General features: G+C 39.8%; 1 protein-coding gene across 1 annotated transcript in view; it reads left to right on the top strand.

Moving 5' to 3' along the window:
- The window catches only part of LOC123516283, an 88,814-nt gene that overhangs the window by 50,601 nt on the left and 15,330 nt on the right, over nt 1-22,883 (top strand). Inside the window, exons 5-6 of the mRNA XM_045275545.1 lie at nt 8,812-8,961; nt 16,119-19,786. Coding sequence (XP_045131480.1) covers nt 8,812-8,961; nt 16,119-19,786 — 3,818 coding nt within the window. The remainder of the gene's footprint in view (nt 1-8,811; nt 8,962-16,118; nt 19,787-22,883) is intronic.

Consider the following 22,883-nt stretch of genomic DNA (forward strand, 5'->3'; position numbering starts at 1 on the left):
GTTACCAGATTCAGATAGGATGTCAATCAGCCAGTTAGATTTAAATGGGTCACTTTCCTTGAGTGACCTTCAGGAGAGCAGGTGATGCAGTAACCTTGTAACTCTTTAGTATATTAAATAAACAATGACAGATAGATCTAACCATGACAGAAAACAACAGAAAGTGTTGACTGTAGAAAAAGCATCATGTCATGTGACATTGGTGAGTAAGGAACATGAGATGAGACATGAGTACAGTTGTCAGACATTGATTACTGTTGGTACATGCATACAATACATTGTAGGTACTAATGGTAACATGTAGCAACTCTACTCATCAATCCCCTTGCCCTCCAGTGACACATTAAACAATATGTTTTTGTACAATGAACACTTTTTCTGTCGTTTGCTTTCATAGTCAGATCTATCTGTCACTGTTTATTATTTTCATATATTTCAGGTAGCAATGCCACTGAACACTGAACTCTGCGTGAAATATTAATATTATTATAATTTCTTTTCTCTTTTTTTTCCTTTTCAATAAAGTATGTTTCCCATGTTTTTGACTCTACAAAAGCATTATTAACTGAGATCGCAACACAACTATCAATTGAAAGGTATTTATTTTGAGGTAAGGGAGTAAAGTGAAGTGGGGATAGGGAAGGCAGCTACTTAACCTCTTCAACATGAGAACACATTTTCTGTCCTTGTAGTGCTGCTAATGACACATCCGAGGATGTGTATACTGCGTCATGGCTACATTCTGCTAAGATGATGTGATTTTTTTTCTCCGAGATCTGTAAGAGCTCTTTCAGAATGTAGGTCGTATATGATAAGATGGCTTACTTGACTTTCATCATTATCACAAAGGTGTATACAGGCAAGCCCCGCTTAATGAAGGTTCACACAATGAAATTTTGCTACAATGAAGGTTTCCTCTTACTACCATCTGCTCGTTTAATGAACACCAAACTCGCTTTAACAAAATTTTATCCAGGTAATTTTTTCTAAGTTTGAAAGTGGACACAAGGACAGGCTTTGAATACACCAGCGCCTCTCATGGACAAAATGCGCACCACTCACTCCCTTAGTTAAATTACAGAAAGCCTGATATTGAGACTCTCAAGAACTATTTTAAAAACAGACTGGGAGGAGATGGAAAACTCAGAGACAATGCAAGACAAATATAACTTATTTTTGGAAATATACAAAAAAGGAGTCAGGGAAAATGTCCCAAAATATAGACCTAAAGAAGAAGGAAAGAAAGATTGGTTTAATGCAAGGTGTGCCAAGGCAAAGGAGAAAAGAGATGGAGCATGGAAAAGGTGGAGGAGAAATAGGAATCCAGCAAATAAGGAAAACTTCAAAGCAGCAAGAAATGAATATGTTAAGGTGAGGAAGGAAGAGGAAAAGAACTTCGAAAAAGACATTGTCGAAAAATGTAAGGAGCAACCAAAATTGTTCTATAGATTCATAAATGGAAAAATTAGGCAAAAAGAAACAATAGAAAGGTTAAAAGGAGAGAACGGGATGGTGGAAGACCCAAAAGTATGGCAGAACTATTAAATAAAAAATTCCAGGAGGTCTTTACTAAGGAATCCAAATTTGAGAGGCCACAGAGTAATAGAGAGACAATCTATATGAAAGAGATTAAAGTAACCAAGCTTGAAATAAAAGAGTTAATGAAGGAACTGGATGAAGAGAAGGCAATGGGACCGGATGAAGTCTCAGGCAGAATACTGAAAGAATGTAGGGAAGAACTAGCAAGTCCTATATACAACATCATAAAATGCTCAATAGAAAATGGAACAGTACCAGTAGAATGGAAAAGAGCTGAGGTGGTTCCCATATATAAGAGCGGAAGGAAAGAAGAACCTTTAAATTACAGACCGGTATCACTAACTAGTGTAATATGCAAGATGTGTGAAAGAATAATAAAGAAACAATGGATCGAGTTCCTTGAAGACAACAAATTAATATCAAATAGCCAATTTGGTTTTAGAAAAGGACGGTCTTGTGTAACTAATTTATTGAGTTTCTATTCTAGAATAGTTGATAGAGTACAAGAGAGAGAGGGATGGGTTGACTGCATTTATTTGGATTTAAAAAAGGTGTTTGACAAAGTGCCACATGCAAGATTACTGTGGAAGTTAGAGGAGAAGGGTGGCTTAAAAGGAAGCACATTGAGATGGATAGAAAATTATTTGAGGGGGAGAGAAATAAGGACGGTAGTTAAAGATATGAAGTCCAAGTGGAGAGCAGTAGAAAGCGGAGTGCCACAGGGGTCAGTATTGGCACCAATACTTTTCCTCATTTATATTAACGACATGCCAGAAGGAGTGAACAGCTACATAAATTTGTTTATGGATGATACGAAACTGTGCAGAGTTATAAAGCAAAAGGAGGATTGTGAAATACTGCAAGAAGACCTAAATAAGATCTGGGAATGGAGTAAGAAGTGGAAATGGAATTCAATGTGAACAAAAGCCATGTCATGGAAATGGGAAAGAGTGAAAGACGACCTGTGGGAATCTATAAGATGGGAGATGGAGTAGAACTGGAGAAAGTCAAAAGGAAAAGGACTTAGGAGTGACGATGGAAGAAAACAATCAACCAGTAAGCCATATTGATAGAATTTTTAGAGAAACATATAATTTGCTGAGGAATATTGGAGTAGCATTTCACTACATGGACAAAGAAATGATGAAGAAATTGATAAGTACTATAATAACACCCAGATTGGAATATGCAGGAGTAGTGTGGACCCCTCATAAAAAGAAACACATAAGGAAATTGGAGAGGCTACAAAGAATAGCTACAAGAATGGTTCCAGAATTTGAAGGGATGACATATGAGGAGAGACTAAAGGCTATGAATCTACCAACTCTGGAACAAAGAAGGGAGAGAGTAGACCTGATACAAGTTTATAAATTGATCAACAGAATGGTCCAAGTGGATAATGAGAAACTGATCCTGAGAGAAGAATGTGACATCCGAAGCACAAGATCGCATAGTAAAAAGGTGAGAAAAGGAAGATGCCTGAGAGATTTTAAAAGATATAGTTTCCCGCAGAGATGTATTGAGACGTGGAACAGTTTAGATGAAGAAGTAGTGTCTGCAACGAGTGTGCACACTTTTAAAGTAAGATTGGATAAGTGTAGATATGGAGACGGGGCCACACGGGCATAAAGCCCAGGCCCTGTAAAACTACAACTAGGTAAATACAACTAGGTACAACTAGGTAGTTCAAAACAATAACAGTGTCAGCATCAGCTCGTCTTCCCTTGCTCAACATGCCACCAAAACGCTCTGCAATGTCGCCTAGCGTTGCTGAGAATACCAGGAAGTCTCTTACTCTCGAAGTGAAGCTGGATATTATTCACAGACATGAGAGAGGCGAGAAAACTAATAGCATTGCTTCCCACCATGACTTGACTCCATCTACTGTCTACCATTTTCAAGTCAGCAGACTGTATTAAGAAGGCTGGTGAGACCAGATCTTCCTTGCAAGTTAAAAGAACCACCTGCCTATGGAGTAGGCAGTAGTCACCTGCCGCCCGGTGGAATACTCCAGGAGAGGTACTTACGGGGATGTAGGCAGTGCTGCAGACTGAGTGATTCCCCGTGTCCTCTCTTCCCGGTTCCCTTTGTGGTCTCATTTATACAATTGAGCAGCTGCAGCCTGCCCTCTAAAGACAACTTCTACTACTTCCTACACTACACTACAACACCTTACACTTTTACACTCTCTTCAAATCAAAATTTAATAATGGCTTCACCACGCCCTGCCTCGGAGTCCCCCTCTGGGGAGGGGACCATAAATGTCCCCAGGTCGGACTGCCCTCTGCTGTCGACCTTGGGTGTCTTGACACTTCATCTAATACTTTCACTATCAATTTCTGCAACATTCGTGGCCTTCGTTCTAATTTTCAATCTGTGGAACACCACCTCTCCTCTACTAAACCTCATCTTCTCTTCCTAACGAAACACAGTTGTCTGTGACTACTGACAGCAGCCCCTTTTCTGTTCCCTCCTACTTGCTCTATCCTCATTTTCAATCCAAAGCTGGATGTTGCGCATACGTGCGTAACGACACCACTTGCTCTCGTGCCCACAATCTTGAATCTTCAGAATTTTCTACCATCTGGCTAAGACTTCAATGTCACTCTCTAACTAAATTCATCTGTGCTGTATACCTCTCACCTAATTCCTCTGACTATGTAAAATTCTTTGACTATTTGACTTCCAAGGTGGAGCACATCTTATCTCACTTTCCTTTTGCTGAGATCTCCATTTTAGGGATTTCAATGTTCACCACCAGCTTTGGCTTTCATCTTCTTTCACTGACCAACCTGGTGAACAAACCTTCAACTTTGCTATCCTTCATGACCTAGAGCAGCTAGTGCAGTTCTCACCCGTATTCCTGACCGCCTTGGAGACACGCCCAACATTCTTGATCTTTTCCTAACCTCCAACCCTTCTGCTTACTCTGTTAAACTTTCCTCTCCGTTGGGCTCCTCCGACCACAATCTAATTTCCGTTACCTGTTCTATCACTCCAGTGCAGCCTCAGGACCCGCCTAAGCGGAGGTGCTTCTGGCATTTTAACTCTGCTAAGTGGGAGGAACTAAGGCAGTACTATTCTGATTTCCTTGGGATGATTATTGTTTTCATGTCAGAGATCCTTCTCTTTGTGCCGAGCGCATAACAGAGGTGATTATCTCTGGCATGGAGCTATACATTCCTCATACTTTCTCTAACCCTAAAGCTAAAAAGCCTTGGTTTAACTCTGCTTGTTCTCGTGCTGTCAATGATAGAGAGGCGGCTCACAAACGGTTCCGTAGCCATCCAACTGCTGAAACTCATGCCCTATATATTTCTGCCCGTAATCATGCCAAATCTATTCTCCAACTTACTAAAAACTCTTTCATCAATAGAAAATGTCAAAGTCTTTCCAATTCTAACTCCTCTCGAGATTTCTGGCATCTAGCCAATAATATCTCTAACAACTTTACTTCTTCGTCTTTCCCTCCTTTACTTCATCCAGATGGCTCTACAGCTGTCTCTTCTTTTCTAAAGCTGAACTCTTCGCTCAAACCTTTGCTACCAACTCAACTTTGGATGATTCTGGGCATATTCCTCCTACTCCTCCACCCTCTGACTACTTCATCCCTAAAATTAAAATTCTTTATAAAGACGTTTTCCTGGCCCTCTCTGGCCTTGATTCTCGGAAGGCTTACGGTCCGGATGGAGTCCCTCCTGTTGTTCTCAAAACTGTGCTTCCGAACTCGCTCACTGCCTGGTCAAACTCTTTCATCTGTGTCTCTCTACTTCTATTTATCCTTCTTGCTGGAAGTTTGCTCACATTCAACCTGTCCCTAAAAAGGTGACCACTCCAATCCTTCTAACTACCGCCCTATAGCTTTGATTTCCTGCCTTTCTAAAGCCTTTGAGTCTATCCTTAATAGGAAGATAATGAGGCATCTATCAGCTCACAACCTTCTCTCTGATTGCCAGTATGGTTTCCGTAAAGGCAGATCTACTGGTGATCTTCTTACTTTCCTAACTGAATCTTGGTCATCCTCTTTAGGGACTTCGGTGAAACCTTTGCTGTCGGCCTTGACATATCGAAAGCCTTCGATAGAGTCTGGCACAAATCTTTAATTTCTAAACTACCCTCCTACGGATTCTATCCTTCTCTCTGTACCTTCATCTCCAGTTTCCTTTCCGATCGTTCTATTGCTGCTGTAGTAGACGGTCACTGTTCTTCCCCTAAAACTATCAACAGTGGTGTTCCACAGGGTTCTGTCCTATCACCCACTCTCTTTCTATTATTCATCAATGATCTCCTAAATCTGACTCAATGCCCTATCCACTCCTATGCTGATGATACCACCTTGCATTATTCAACAGCGTTCAACAGACGCCCAACCCAACAACAATTAAATGACTCAAGGCGAGATGCTATAGGACGCCTAACTTCTGATCTTTCACTTGTTTCTGATTGGGGCAGAGAAAACCTGGTTTTGTTCAATGCCTCAAAAACCCAATTTCTACAACTATCTACTCGACATAACCTTCCACACAACTATCCTCTCTTCTTCAATAACACTCAACTTCCCCTCTCCTCTACATTAAACACACTCGGTCTATCCTTCACTAAAAATCTAAACTGGAAATTTCACATCTCTACTCTTGCTAAATCAGCTTCCAAGAAGTTAGGTGTCCTGTGGCGTCTTCGTCCATTTTTCTCTCCCTCCCAGCTGCTTGCTCTGTACAGGGGCCTTATCCGCCCGTGTATGGAGTATGGCTCTCATGTCTGGGGATCCACACACAGCTTTACTAAACAAGGTGGAATCTAAAGCTTTTCGTCTTATCAACTCTTCTCCTCTAACTGACTGTCTTGATTCTTTAAGTCACCGCCGCAATGTTGCATCTTTATCTGTCTTCTACCGCTGTTTTCATGCTGTCTGCTCTTCTGAACTTGCTAACTGCATGCCTTCCCCCCTCCTGCGGCCTCGCTGCACAAGACTCTCTACTTCTTCTCATCCTTATTCTGTCCATCTTCCTAATGCAAGAGTTAACCAGTATCTTCACTCCTTCATTCCCTACACTGGTAAACTCTGGAACTCTCTACCTGTGTCTGTATTTCCACCTGCCTATGACTTAAACTCTTTCAAAAGAGGAGTGTCAAGACACCTCTTACGTTAACTGGACCCTCCTTTTAGATTTTTTTGTTTTTTCTCTTTCTCCTACTTTCTTCTTAACAGGGCCTGGCAACCAGCGGGATTTTTTTTTTGCAGCGCTTTGTTTTCCCTTGGCCGGTGCCCTTGTAATGTAAAAAAAAAAAAAAAAAAAAAAAAAAGAACTCATGACTCTGCAATGGATAAAATGGAAAGCCTTGTGGAAATGTGGTACATAAGTTTTGTATGCGGTACAATGATGTACCGTTTGTTTACATTCCACAGGTTGCCAGTTAGTGTCTGTCCCACTCCACTCTCCCTCCCTTCATAAATTTAAGATTATCAACATTATAAAGTTACTTACATACATACATTAGTGTACATGATAATGACTTAGTCTTAAATTAAACTGCTTAAATGTTTAACTTCTTGATTTTTACTTTCATTAAACCTTTTACTGTACTATGATGCACTCTTGCTTTGTTTACTCTCAATGGAAGTTCAAGTCAGGGGTTAAACTTGTTATAATTGGTTCGCTTAACAAAAATTCGTTTAACGAAGGTTTTTTTAGGAACGTAACCCCTTTGTTAAGCAGGGGTTGCCTGTAATTTGCTTATCTCAGGATAGGTATCGATGGGCCCTGCTGACAATAATTTTATCATATTTTTATGGAACCAGTAGATTAGTTTACCATCAAAATGAAAATTTTTTGTTGTTTGTCATCTTCTGAAAATGGCCAGAAACCAGCAATCTATAATTTTTTTCTCTGAAATTTGCATGAGTACATACCTAGTTTGAAAAATCATATTATTTTCATTCTTATTTCTTTAGAAGAGAGAGAGAGAGAGAGAGAGAGAGAGAGAGAGAGAGAGAGAGAGAGAGAGCTGCCTTGGATTCAGGTATCCCCCATCACCTTCGACCCTGGACACGATGCCAGGAGGCCATTTTTTATTGCCCACAATGATGAAGTTAATGGGCCAGAACAAATAAGCATTTTGTCAGTGTTTTCAGTATCAAAAGTTTTGTGATCCCTGAGTTTAGCACTATATCTGAGGTACCAAGCAAGTATGAAACTTGTGACAGGGGTGTTCCTGTGTGGAATAAATGGAGTAAGCTCTATGCTAATAGGAATGTTTTGGATAGGCTGCAGGCTGAAATCATATTACTGAAAAGATGAAGGTATTCTTCAGACACTTCTCTCTTTAAGTTTATTTCATTTACTGCAATTCTTTTTCTCTTGAGTTTTGTATGGACACTGTATGGACACTTGTATGTACACTATCTCAGTATGCTTGCTGGATTGCAACTGATCACAGAAACTGCCACTGCTCATGTCACTCATTGTACATGTGTGTCAGAATTGGTTACTTAGATTCTTTGTAGAGACAAACTAGCTACTGGTGTGGGTCAGTGCTAGAAACTGGGGCACTGATAACCTTTTTCTGTGCACACTCACTTGTATAGGATTGCTTTGAAGTTATATTGATATATAGAGGGATTATTATTACTGTATTATTATTATTATTATTATTATTATTATTATTATTATTATTATTATTATTATTATTATTACAGTATTATTATTATAATCATCATTATTGTTATTATTGTGTTTTGTTTTGTTTTTTTCTTTTATATCTTTATATAATGAATATGACCAATACAGTGTAAAACTATGAATATTTTTTTAGTAAAATGATGGAATCAATTAGAATGAAATTGAAGTGGATGAAATTCAGAGAAGCAATCTTGAACATAAAGAACTGAGCAAAGAGTAGAAAAAAGTATGGCTAAGAAAGCCTTTTAGAAATGGAATCATGCAGGCTTTGGGGGCTGAGGGGTCTGTAAGTGCATGGGCTTAAATCCTGGCCACAGTCCGAGTGTAGGTGGGCTTCCTTACTCGGAGTAATGGTTCCCTAATGGTTGAGCTTTCAAATAGGATGTCTCCTTAGGCCCAGAAATTCTGGTGAAAAGTTCATTTGGTATAAATAAAAAAAATATAAAAAAACTTTGTATAAAACATGCATATTAATCATGAAATAATAGACTTTCTTCTTTTGTTGCTAATTATAATGGGTGCAAAAAACTTGGTTTCTTTCTACATATATGCTTTCAATCATTAATACTAATGTGTTCATTACTTTTCAAAGCTGCAGCAAGCCACTGCACAGCTGTTGACATCTTCCTTGGAGCACCGTGGGCAAGAGGTCACCACATTAGTGTGGGCATTTTGCCTCCCAGAACTCTATATTGGTGATGCCAGTGGCAGAGTCACTATGCTCTATACATCCAAAAGCAAGGTGAGCAATAATACACTGATAACTGTTGCAATTTATTTACTTATATATTGTTTATTTCTGTTTTTTTTTTATTCTTTTGAGCTGGTAGGAATCTGACGTAATAACTTTCTCAAACTTTTAAGTACTACAAAGAAGGAGTATAGGCTGCAACATTCAAGAGGGTTTTGCATGATAACAGGCAGCTATGCAATTTTTGAGGGAAAAGAGAGAAGAAAAGTTATTTGAGAAAAACAAGTTTTGCTTTCTATCACTCTATTCTAAGCCATATAGTGGTAACCTGGGATGCTTCATTAATCTGTTCCATGACTCTGGGCACAGCCTGATTTGAATGCAAGCTGGATCTTTATTTCCAATTGAAATTTATGAGAAACTTAGGAGCCACAGGTCTCTGGTTATAATTAGGTGTTGTTTGGTTACTATTATAGAAGTTGACTTTTGGAGGGCTGGATTTATAATAAAGTTTGAAGTTTGTTTGAAAGTTGGGTTTATATTTGTGGTTATGGTTATTGTTGTTTTCCTTGTTGAAATAGGATTTTCGCCATCCTTGTGGCTCATCTACTTTTATCCTGTGGGCCTCACAGTAGTTGTCTGCCCTATGGCCAGCCTCCATAATATCTTTTACACCATGAGAGATTAACTCATATTTTATAACAGGAGATATTTGATCCAGAAAGTGCTCCATCAATATCATGTCCCTCATCTCCTCTACCGTCTCGACGCTTTCGGCTTTCATCCACCGGTCAAACTTCAGTCCGCAATCTCGTGCCATTTCTAAGTATGTGAGCCCGGAATGCTTTTTCACACCTCGGAATTTTTCTCTATACACATTGGGGCTTAACAGGGTGGAGCGAAGCACAGCCTCCTTGATGGTCTCATAATCACCAACTTCCTCATCATCCAAATTCACATAAGCTTCCTGGCCTTTCCCTTAAAGTTGGTTTGGACTAACAATGCCCAATCATCAACATCCCATTTCCTAAGTTTTGCAGTTTTCTCAAACTGGAGGAAGAAATTCTCCTCCCCCTCAATGAACTCAGGCACATATTTTACTTCCTTCTCTCCATCACCACCCGTTCTTCTGCCACACCCCAACTCAGCCCTTATTCTCTCTTTCTCTGTTTCCATCTGCAGTTTAAACATCTCTATTTTTGCATTGCCCGAAAGGCCTTCCATTAATCCAGCGAATGGAGGCATCTCAAAACCCTCAAAGTCTCTATGGTGCTCCACACCAATACTTTCATCATCACTAATCTCAACTCTTTTGAACCAATCTTTCTCCTTCAGAGCAGTTTTTAATTCCACTCTCATCGCCACTATTTCCTCAGCACTCAACTCCACTTGTAATTCATGGGCCACATAACACAACTCCTCTTTGCTCATCTGGTTAATTAAACTAACATCTCCACTCTCCATGAAATCATTAACTCGTTCACTTGCCATTTTGTAACTGTTCAGTATATCATAACACTATACAGTTCACCACTTTACAACACTGAATACCCTGTTACTCCAACCTATTCAGAATCCTGAACAGGCCCCCATGTCAAGGCTTTCACTCACGGTCGGTTTGCTCCCAAAGACGAGATTACGTTATCCCTGTCTCAGGAGTTTTAAGGGTCTGGATATTAAGAGAAAATCTCACCCTCCCCAGCCATCCGTGGCCTCTACTCACTGCACAACACAATTATAACTCTGCTTATCTCCAACAGTCTCCCAAGGCTTCACTCTGGTGTTATGATCAGTTACATGAATAATTGGAATAATTCAAAAGCAAGGCATAAATAAACGTAGGTATATTACATAAAGAAAATATAGGTAATGCATGAAATAATACAAAAATAAAATATCAATGGTACACATATAAATCATAGAAAAATATTAATTTCATAAGAATTAACCCAGGGGACGACACTACTCCAGATCAGTGGTCCCCACAAATCTCAATTGAGATAAGATCCAAGGCCACAGCTGGACACATGGATTGCAATCAATCAATACTCTCAAAATTAATCTTTAACTCCACACATCAAGAAATGCTGTAGTAACATCCCATCTACACTCCTAATTCAACACAGTATGAGCAAAACCAAAATATCCCCAAAATCACGCTCCACCTCACACCTCACCCGTGCTCTCCCTCAGCTGACGCCACAACCTCCTAAAGACTTGTCACCAACAAGAAAACACCACACAGCCCATGAAAAGTCTCCAAGATCCACTTATAGTCACCGCTCCCGCTATGCGGTCCTTCCCGCTCAAGAGCCACTCCACATCACCACTTGTTTTCACCACAGCTGGTCTTGCCAGACCTTATAAACACCACAAAAATCTCCCAGATAACAACGTGTATTTCCAAGTTCCAATCCACCCTCGTTCTCACATGTATGTGTGGTTTGTTTAGCACTGAGTGATTGTGAATTACTAGTGGTATTTCATTAGTAATTCACTATCACTCAGTGCCACGGAGTCGATGTTATCCTCATGGCATGAGAATATATGAATACTATGATATGATATCCATTATAGCAGGCAATAGAGGAATGGAAACATGAATCTAATATCGTGGTGAAAGACAACACGCAGACTAAAAGAGTCACAAGAAGAAGAAGAAGCGGCGGAGTCGCCATGAGTCTCCGCTTCGTCTGTGGCCGATCTTATCTCTGCTTTATTTCGCGGCAGGAGGTTGGTCTGACGTTGTTAAAGAATTTTGGATCCAGCTCCAGGAGCGCTAGAGACAGAGGCGGGGAGCCAGCCAATCACAGTGAAGCTGCCGCGTTCCGTCCCTCACCTGGCAAATTCAAGCCCAGAAAATTCGCTAAAACGGATGTGGTTGTACGTTATGCGGACTTTTTCGTCTAACTTTATTTAGTACATTAAACCAGAAATTCGTTAGATGAACGTTCGTTAAGCGGAGTATTACTGTATATATATATATATATATATATATATATATATATATATATATATATATATATATATATATATATATATATATATATATACAGTGGAGACTCAATACTCGAACTTAATTCCTTCCAAATGGCCGTTCGAGTATTAAAAAGTTTGACTATTGATACCTATAAATCAGGAAATTTGTTCCAGCCATTGCCAAACCCAAGTTTAGGAAAAGCAGCGGTTTAATTTAGCAGTCACTGCTAGCATAAGCGCACAGAAGCAGGGTTGGCCTGTCTTTCATGGGCTTGTATCCTGGCAAACACTTCTCTTCTTATGTTATATAGATCATGTTTGGTAGTTTTTTTTTTTTTAAAACAGGCCAGTTTCATCACAATTAAAGATCTGTTGTGGGCTTAAGCGCTCCTTATCCACAAATTTCTTAAATTCAGGCACAAATTATTCAGCGGCAACCCTATCAGCACTTGCGGCCTCGCCGTGCATCACAACAGAATGAATTACAGTTCTTTTCTTGAAATTTGCAAACCACTCTTTACTTGCTTTAAGATCATCATTGGAGTCAGATGTAGTATCAGAAATAAGACCACAATGCAGCAGCCTAGCTTTTGCACAAATTATGTCCTCTGACAAAGAACTACCAGCAGTCTGCCTTTGGTTTATCCAATCAACAATTTTTCCATTTCTTCCACTGCTGCAGGTCGCTTAAATTGCCTTTTCACACCAATAGCCACATCAGCTCTTTTAATGAGCTCTGTCTTCTGCAGTACCGTGGCTACTGTAGATCTAGCCATACAGTACTCAGCTGCAAGATCAGTTATTCTTCCTTTTTTCTCGTATTTATCAATAATCTTCTTTTTCTTTTCGATGGTTGTCACTACATTCCTTCTTGTAGGCTTATTCTCACCAATAACTAGCCTCTTCAGTGCCATTGTAAGCTTCTAAATGAAAAAAAAAAAAACTCTGGAAAGAAAGCGCAGGACAATGTATTCTTACAACAGCAAAGGATCAACTGGCTACGGTGGACCAGTGGGGCGCGTGGGGTGGCGGGAAGGATGAAAGCGCAGGACAATGTTATTCTTACGACAGCGAAGGATCAACTGGATGTGGTGGAGCAGTAGGACACGTGGGGCAGTGGGAAGGATGAGGCCTTTTTTGTTTACAGCCACGTGGATGGACGTTCGACTAATAGGTATTTTTTTGAGTATTAACCCCTTCCCCAACAATTTTTTAGTTAAAGTTTAGTTTTTCAGACTAATTTCTTTTATTTTGGTTTTACATAGTATTTTTCATGCTGATTATGAAAACAGCTTGTAATTACTGTTTTCCCCCATTTTTGTGGTTAACTTTTTATTTTGAAGATACCTTTGAAGACATATACGAGTTAACTCGTCTTTCTATAAACTCCAAGCTCTCTCCCCTCACCTCCCTCCTCTTCCTCCTCCTCCTCACTTGTCGAGAAACATTCATTGTCTGATGAACTGGCAGTGTCATCAGAAGTATTCAAGCTTCTGAGGGAAGGTTCATATTCGCTATCTTCTTCAGAACTAGACATTTGGGGTGTAAATTATTTGAAAATACAAGAAATAAGTGGTAATATGAATGAAAACAACACCCATGTGACGACTGGTTGCCGAAGCAAGTCTAGTAAGAGCGTCCTTGAAATCCCACCGCTCCTCTCTGTCGCCTCTGCCAGGCGTACGATTTGATAAGAGTACTCGTTTCACACGTAGAATGGCTTAGAAAGGCTCAGAATCGACGAGTATATACGTCTGTGGCTGGTTTTTGAAGGTCAAGTTTTAGACGATTATACGCGTCGACGACTGAAAACAGAACATTTAGTGAAAACGAATATATACGTCTGTAGCTGGTTTTTTAAGGTAAAATTTTAGACGAGTATACTCGTCGACGACTGAAAACGGAACATTTAGTGAAAATGAGTATACAGTAAGGTCTCGGTTTACGTCAGAGTTACGTTCCTGAAACACGACGTAAGTCAATTTTGTACGTAACTCGAGTTTCCGTACATTTCAAAGCATATTATAGAGTTTTCAACCAATCATTGTTTATGGTCATTCAGGTAAGTTAAAGGTTATATTGTTATATTATTTACAACTATGTAGGAATATGAAACACAAGTTTGTTTTTGTTGTTGATTAGGGCTACGAACGCGAAGGACTGCAGGTTGCCAAGAGGGGTGGCCCTGAGGCTGCCAGGAGGGTGGGCAGGTCGAATGTTGTGACACTCAGGGCAGACAGCTGGGAGCGTAGTGCAGTGCGGTGGGAGTAGAAGCGTGGGCAGCGGGGCAGGAAATGCAATAGGAAAGGGCAATAGGGATCAGCAGACAGGCGCAGACGGTGCAAGTGAGCTGCGAGTGTCCGGAGTTGTTATTGTTGTGATGGGTGTGCAAACCCTCAAGGTCGTCAACCTCCCCGTTGTCATGGTAACGGGCTTCCCATTTTCTTCTTCACTCCCACACACACAGCTGCTGTCTCCCTTCTCATGTCTTTAATTATGTCCTCTTTTTCTTGTAGCGTAATGGTTTTCCTTTTCATAGCATCACTGCTGTCACTAAGGAGTTTTCTCTTTGGTGCCATTGAGCAAGATACTAAGAACTTGAGTCAGTAAACGCAGAAGTAGGATAACACTCTTGCTAGGGGCGACGGTGTGGTGGAAGTGAGGCAGGGTGTTATTGTATTCAAGCGTGAGGCGGGCAGTGTGACGGGTAACCACCAACAATAGCAATAAATCCCGCGCTTTACGATTTATAAATTTTCAATTTTTTTAATCTTAAATTGCCTTATAGTGGACTGACGTAACTACGAGTTTGACGTAACTCGAGACCGACATAACCCGGGACCTTACTGTACTCGTTTCTGCCGAGGAAGTGGTTAAGTCGAACTTTTGCGTTCAACTATTGAAAAGTTCGACTATTTAGACGTTCGAGTATTGAGTCTCCAATATATATATACAGTAAAGTCCCGGGTTATGTCGGTCTCGAGTTACGTCAAACTCGTAGTTACGTCAGTCCACTATAAGGCAATTTAAGATTTAAAAAATTGAAAATTTATAAATCGTAAAGTGCGGGATTTATTGTTATTATTGGTGGTTGCCCGCCACACCGCCCGCCTGACGCTTGAATACAATAACACCCTGCCTCACTTCCACCACACTGTCACCCCTGGCAAGAGTGTTATCCTACTTCTGCGTTTACTGACTCAAGTTCTTAGTATCTTGCTCAATGGCACCAAAGAGAAAACTTCTTAGTAACAGCAGTGATGCTAAGAAAAGGAAAACCATTACGCTACAAGAAAAAAGAGGACATAATTAAAAGACATGAGAAGGGAGGCAGCAGCTGTGTGTGAGGGAGGGAAGAAGAAAATGGGAAGCCTGTTACCATGACAACGGGGAGGTTGACGACCTTGAGGGCTCGCACACCCATCACAACAATAACAACTCCGGAGCCTTTGCCTGGGCCACACGACACTCGCAGCTGACTTGCACCGTCTGCGCCTGTCTGCTGATCCCTATTGCCCTTTCCTATTGCATTTCCTACCCCGCTGCCCACGCTTCTACTCCCACCGCACTGCACTACGCTCCCAGCTGTCCACCCTGGGCGTCACAACATTCGACCTGCCCATCCTTCTGGCGGCCTCAGGCGTCCACCCCTCTCTGCAACCTGGAGTCCTTCGCGCTTGTGGCCCTAATCAACAACAAAAACAAGCTTGTGTTTCATATTCCTACATAGTTGTAAATAATATAACAATATAACCTTTAACTTACCTGAATGACCATAAACAATGATTGGTTGAAAACTCCATAATATGCTTTGAAATGTACGGAAACTCGAGTTACGTACAAAATCGACTTACGTCATGTTTCAGGAACGTAACTCTGACGTAAACCGAAACCTTACTGTATATATATATATATATATATATATATATATATATATATATATATATATATATATATATATATATATATATTAGAAAAGAATGTATGATATCAAATAATGATGTTCATCAATATTCTATAAATGCCAGTTAGAATATTACTTTATATTAATATGCTAGTTTATAAGCTGCCTCAGATTCTCTATTTATTTTACCAGAAGTATTTTGACTAAAACAGTGTTAATCTTCTATTCTTCATGAAAAGTGTGATTATATTTTCAATATGTCTTGGATATTATTCAAAACTATTCAAGGTATTTTATCAATAGCACACACCTATTGTACTTGCAGACTGCCTCTCTGTTCAGAAGCTCTTCACTTCATCTCATGACCCTGGAGTCAAGCATTATTCAGTTGGATTACCAAGATGGCTACTTGCTGGTGTCTACACTTACTCATTCTTATGTTTGCAACACCAACTCAGAGACCTTCAGTCAGGTGGGTACCAAACTCAGACAAGGGCAGTATGGAAGCTGTTTTTGCCAAGTGAACCACAGTGGGATATCTTCTCCATGCACAGAGACCTGGGAAGGAGTAGAAGATCTAAAGGCTTCTTTGACATCTTCCTCAGAGAAGTTTGGTCTTTCAGATTGTTATGAAGCTAAGGAAGAAGAACAGGTATATCACAGCTATGACTTGAGAAAAGACAGACCAACTAAGACAGCATCACCAATGCTCATGTCCCATGTATTTTGTGCTCGTCCTGGTACAAGAATATGGGAAGCTGATTACTCTGGAAAGGTACTTGTTACCCATCAGTTAAAGAGTGCCCTTATTGTACCACCTGCAGAGGTGCTCCTCACAGATGGCTCATTTGGAGAAAAAGAACTTCTAGAGGAGATAAGTTTCTTGGCAGAGACTTTGTATCCCACAGATAAAACTAGAAAAGAAATATTTGATCAGGAACCAGCTATGAAAAGTTCTGTTAAGGCCTTGCATCCTCCTGTTAGTGTAGCCTTCACTAAGATGATGAGCTTCTACAATAAATACCTTCTTGCAATATCTGCCTATGGCTTATACATCATTGATCCAGCAACCTCCAAGATACTTATATGGGTCAGTGTCTCTGAAGGTATCAAGGATGTCAAAGTGTCAGGAAATTCTCTCATCTATAAATCAGGCAATGACTGCATCCAAAATTTCATGGTAACAACTGTGGACATTGCAATTTTGGTTCTACACTCAAGAAAACTTTTTCTGGAATGTATTTATTTGTCTTTGAAATATGAAGATATATTTATAAAGTCTGAATTGCTCTCTCGCTTAGGAACAAAAATATTGACAGATCTCTGTAATAATACTACATCTGGTATAATTAAAGAAAGAATTAAGGGCTTAAGACTTATCATTGGTGAAAATAAAGAGAGGAACCACACCATGACTTTGACAAAAGTTTCAGGTGTTACATACATAAAAAATAAGAGCTTTGAAGCTGAAGAAATAAAAGCTAATTTAAATGTTGCATTGAAAAAAAATAGTTCACTTTTATCCAATATGACAGTTACAAGATGGAATAGTGAACCCCATCTTGGCAGAAGTAAAAAAGAATGGGAACAATTGCCGTCTGCTCAAGGCACTGTGTCTGTGGAATGTAGATCTAAACAACAAGAAAAAAACATGCTGAATAATGAATCATCAATGCATCTTCATGAAGTAGCAGACAATTCCACCAGTGCAGATACCTTGCCTATACTTAATCTTTCTTCAACAGTGCAAAAGTTCTCATCAAGCTCAAGACCTGATCTGGAGAATATCACTACTCCCACTGCAGACTCCTATTCTCCACAGTCTGATGCTTTATCTCCTCAAAAGAGCCTTGACAGTTCAATAGAGATGATTGAAGATCCCCTGTTCACTCCTGATGACAGTTCTTCTGATTGTGAAGTTGTACCTCAGATATCTGCAGAAAGGCATCATCCAACAGTGCTTAATTATGCCGCTCACAATTTCTACAATCTAGCTTATGCCCCTATCCATCCTGGTTCTGAAGCTGCTACTCTTCTGCAAGATTTGATGGAAAATGTCACCACTAATGTAGTGGACACCTTTACGTTTGGAACCCGAACTCTCACAGAACGACTGAAGAGTGTGGTACCACTTGTATCCCCACAGAAAGGCGCTGAGGAAGTAGCATTAGAGTCTGAAAAGACACAGAATCATACTAGTTCTTGTCCAAATGATTATCCCATTCTCACTCCCTTGAAGGACACTGATGTCAATGATGACCTCCCAGGTGCCATTGTCATTCACACAAAGTCCAGAAAGAAACCACCTCAAAAGCAGTTATCAGTTGTATCTACTAGTGGTGGCTCTGAAGTAGACTTGGAAGAGACAGTGCCTCGACCAGAACTTCCAGGGGTAGTGAAAAATTTGCATGAACTTGTTTGCACCACAATGCAACAGATGATCAGTACCACAAACCCAGTGGAAGCACGCAATTTACTTGCTCATTGGTTTGAAGTGTTCTGCAACACTGTACAGGAGATGCAGCATGATAGTACATATTCATCACAAACAGTAAGTGAAGACCAAACTGGAGAGGGATCAGTCTCCGTCTCCTCCATTGAATCATCACACTCAGTGGGCAGTGCAGATACTTCCAGTGACTCCCTCCACTGGGACTCCAGTGACATTGGCTTTGAGACATCATCTTTGAGTGTTGATATCCTGGAGAAGATTTCAGGCCTGTTCCTTGAGAGCCTGCAAGCTGGGGTAACTGTCAACAACTTTCAATTTTCTTTGGTGACTGCCCAGAAAGCAGATTTCCCACATCACCCCATGACTCCTTCAGAAGTGAGAAGACGTGATGCATTGTATGCTCAGGTGATAGCTAGTGACTGTGGGCTGCTGCAGTACTCACATCTCCTAAATGCACTTGAGTCCTTAGGTCATCATTATTATCTCCTAACTTGGGCTGCCTTAATGGAAAGGATTACCAGAAAGAGCAACATACTGAGCCAGCCACTACCAGACATCATCCCTGATCTAGAATTCACCCGAGCACAGTGGGTGTCCATCTTGCACAATGTAGCTTCCAGTAGCACCAAGAATCTTATCACCACAGCAGCTCAGTTTGAGAGTCCTATTGTAATTCAAGATGTGATTTTCCTGCTCCAGTACATAACCACTCATCCAGTAGAGATGAACTGTGCCATCACGAAAACCCAAATTCCGAAACTGTTATTGCAATATTTGATTGAATTCTCTCACCACACGAGTCCAACAAAGGCATATCTAGACTCATGGTGTCAATATTCAGAACTGCAAGGTGATATTCTCTCTGCCTTGTTGAGTGTGACCAGTGTAGGTCCTTCACATTTCTCTTGCAAGTGTGGAATGCCAATGCCTCGTAAAAGATATGTGGCCTTGGAAGCACTCGAAGAAACAGTGTTACTTCATGATATTTTAGATCCAAAAGGTTTGGCAGAAATGTGCCAAAGTCTTGGCTACTGGAAGGGATACTGTATAATAACCCTTGCTTATTGTCTGCAGCCTCATATTCAGCTCTTCCCATACATTTTGCAGACCTGTGATTCAGATCTTCTGAATAATTTTTTGGAAGTGCTACATTATGATGATTTTGAAATGGCCTTCAGAACTATAGCAAGAATTACCACTAAAGAAACTTCCATTATGCTATGCTTTCGCTGTCAAAGTAAAATTCCCTTCCCTGACAAGAAGAGTATTATTGAAGAGAATAGGACAGCATTTGATTATACTGTGACAGTGAATAGCAACTCCAATGTAACAGAAAATAATCTTAATGAATCTTCCCTAAATGAGATAAGCAGCAAAAGCCTGACCAATGACCAGATGCCAGTTCAGGACAGCATCAAAAGCATAAGTCATCTATGGGAGGTGGTGGTCGCAAAAGTACTACGCAGAACAAGTGCAGCTAACACGCTCCGACTACTGACCAATGTGCAGGACACAATTCCTCCTGGAGTTATTTCCAAAAGGTGAGTGCAAGTAGCCACATGAGCTTATGTCATTTATTTGCTTTATAGCAAGTATCACTGTGTTGGAATCTAAGGGTTGAGGTCTAAAAAGATCCAAGTTGTGAGTTACACTTGATGACTAGGGAATATCACTTTCATGTGTCATACCCTACTTTGACTTGTCAAAAAAAATTTTCTTCACACTAGTGAAATGTATGTTGAGTTTGTCCATGTTACTTCCTATTTATGAGCTGCTGTTGCTCTTAGACTGCTGTGGATAAGTTAGTGCATCACTTGCCACGTGGCTTCTGTGTTGTGTATTGCTAATTAATTCATTATTATAATATTTTCTCCTTGCTCAATGAATCTTATTCTTGACATGCCCTTTCATATTCTTATACTATTGAACCTCGATAACTTGAACCCCGATAACTCAGATTTCGTGATAAGTCGGACTCTGACTGACCCAGGGACTAAAGTCCGAGTTGAACTGCCCTCCCATATATGATTTTTTTTTTTTCCACTTTCCAGTGTCTTGTTTTCCATTCAAATGATAAAGAATCTAATTCCAACAAAAAATAAAATTTTAATTGTAGTTTAAAATGATAGCAAAGAAATGTTGATTAAAGTTTATATCAGTTTTGTGAAAATTTTTGAAGTGTAAAAAGGCACTTTTCGAGATACGTGTATTCACTTCATAAGATTTTCATAATTTCGTCCTTGTTTTGCTATTTGTATTCATCTGATTGACATGGAATATTCACACATGATTGTTTATTTAATGTTGCCTTCCTGGAGCATGATAGGATGATAATGCATCAGATCCCCACTTCTCTAGAAAATATTATTTACTCTTACATCACAAAAAGTGTAGGGTATTCATTTCTCTAAATAAGCTTGCAGTACACATTCATTGGTCACTTCCGCTGCTGGGTTTGACGGGCTCTCCTGTGATTGGGTAGTGGCTGTCAATCCCCACAGTGGAGGAAAGGGACTCAAGGGAGGAAAAAAGTCAGGGAGGGATTAGCACTAACCCCATGCTACCTATCCACAACTCTCTCTCTCTCTCTCTCTCTCTCTCTCTCTCTCTCTCTCTCTCTCTCTCTCTCTCTCTCTCTCTCTCTCTCTCTCTCTCTCTCTCTCTCTCTCTCTCTCATTATTGTGTGTTTATTTACCTAGTTGTATTGTACAGGGTTCGAGCAGGGCTCATAGTGTCCTGTCTCCGTATCTCCACTTATCTAATTTTTCTTTAAAGCTATGCACATTATGGGCTGCAACAACTTCATCACTCAGTGCATTTCACTTTTCCGCTGTTTTACGTGGAAAACTGTTTTTTCAAATATCCTTCACACACTGCCTCTTCCTGATCTTCTTTACATGTCCTCTTGTCCTTCCAGCTTCTTATGTCACCAGCACCAGGTCATACTTGTCTATCTTTTCAATGCCATTAACTGTTTTATACATTGTCATTAGGTCTCCTTATTCTCTTCTATCTTGTAAGGTTGGCAATCCTATTTCCTTCAGCCTCTTTTCATATGTTAGATCAGTGGTTCCCAAACTTTTTTCTGTCATTTCCCCCTGTACCCAGTTCAACCATCCAGATTTCTCCCTTCATGTGTATGAGAAAAAGAACAGTTAAAACACACTGAGACTATTTACTAATTTATTTTTCAAATATATAAATATACTGATAAACTTGTAGTTACAGAGTAAAGTGGATAGAGAGCAGTTAGTAACAACTAAGCATAGCCATAGAGAGCGGTTAGTAACAAATAAAAGGACTTTTGATTTGACTTTGAGATTTTTTTAGTTAGTAGGTAGTGTAATTATTTCTCCCCTGGTAGCTTCAAATTTCCTCCCAGGGGGAAATTTCCCCCAGTTTGGGAACCACTGTGTTAGATCCTCTAGTTCTGCCACCATCTTTGTAGCTATCCTCTTGATCTGTTCTAATTTTTTTATATCCTTTTTCAAGCTCGGTGACCACACCACTGCTGCATATTCCAACTGTGGATGTATCATACTCGTAGTTATTTTTTTCATCATATCCTAGTCCATGTACTGAAATGCTGCCCTAATATTAGTCAAAATTTTTTACGTTGTTCCAAATATTTTACTTATGTGTTTTTCAGGGCTCAGATTTTCTTGTATAACCACTCCCAGATCTTTTTCTTCTTTAGTCTTCATTATTTGTTCCTTTCCCATCAAATTGTTTCATACTGGGGTTCTCTTACTCTTTCCTAATTCCATTACATGGCATTTCTTGGCATTGAATTCTAACTTCCACTTCCTACTCCATTTATAAATTTGATCTTTATCTTCCTGCAGCAGCAAACAGTCTTCTTGGATCTTAATTATTCTTAACAATTTTGCATCATCAGCAAACAAATTAATATAACTGGTCACTCCATACTGTATGTCGTCTACTTATACCTGGAACATAATGGGAGCTAACACCGACCCCTCTGGCACTCCACTTGTTAATTTACTCCAGAATCATTATGTATCTCTGATCATGGTTCTCATCTCTCTGTCCTTCAAGTAATCCCTTATCCAATCTAATATTTTTCCTCTTAGTCCTCCAATGTTCTCAAATTTCCAAAGTAGTCTGCTATGAGGACTTTATCAAAAGCCTTTTTTATGTCCAGGTACACAGTGTACACCCATCCATCTCTGCTCTCCTGTTCTTTTACTACTCATGAGTAGAAACTTAGTAAATTTGAAACACATGATCATCCTGTCTTGAGCCCAAATTGTCTGTTCCAGATATTTAATCCATTTTTCCTTGATAACAATTTCACACATCTCTCCCACAACACTTGTAAGTGACACAGGTCTGTCATTTAATGGCTTAGTTGACTTTCCTCCTTTGAATATTCGGATTATGTTAGCTCTCTTCCATTCCAGTGGTACTCTCCCTTCCTTTAATGAGCTAGTAACCATTTCCAAAATTGGTTCTAACAATTGATTTTTACATTCCTTTAGTGCCTAGCCTGACACATGATCTGGTCCCATCGCTTTTCTAACATCCCAATTTTCTAGTAGACTTCTAATTTCTTGTTTGTGCACTATGATTTCATGCAAGCCTGTACAATGCAATGTCCTTTTTGGTTCTGTAAAA

Source organism: Portunus trituberculatus, chromosome 40, assembly GCF_017591435.1.
Source record: "Portunus trituberculatus isolate SZX2019 chromosome 40, ASM1759143v1, whole genome shotgun sequence".
NCBI classification, from domain to species: domain Eukaryota; kingdom Metazoa; phylum Arthropoda; class Malacostraca; order Decapoda; family Portunidae; genus Portunus; species Portunus trituberculatus.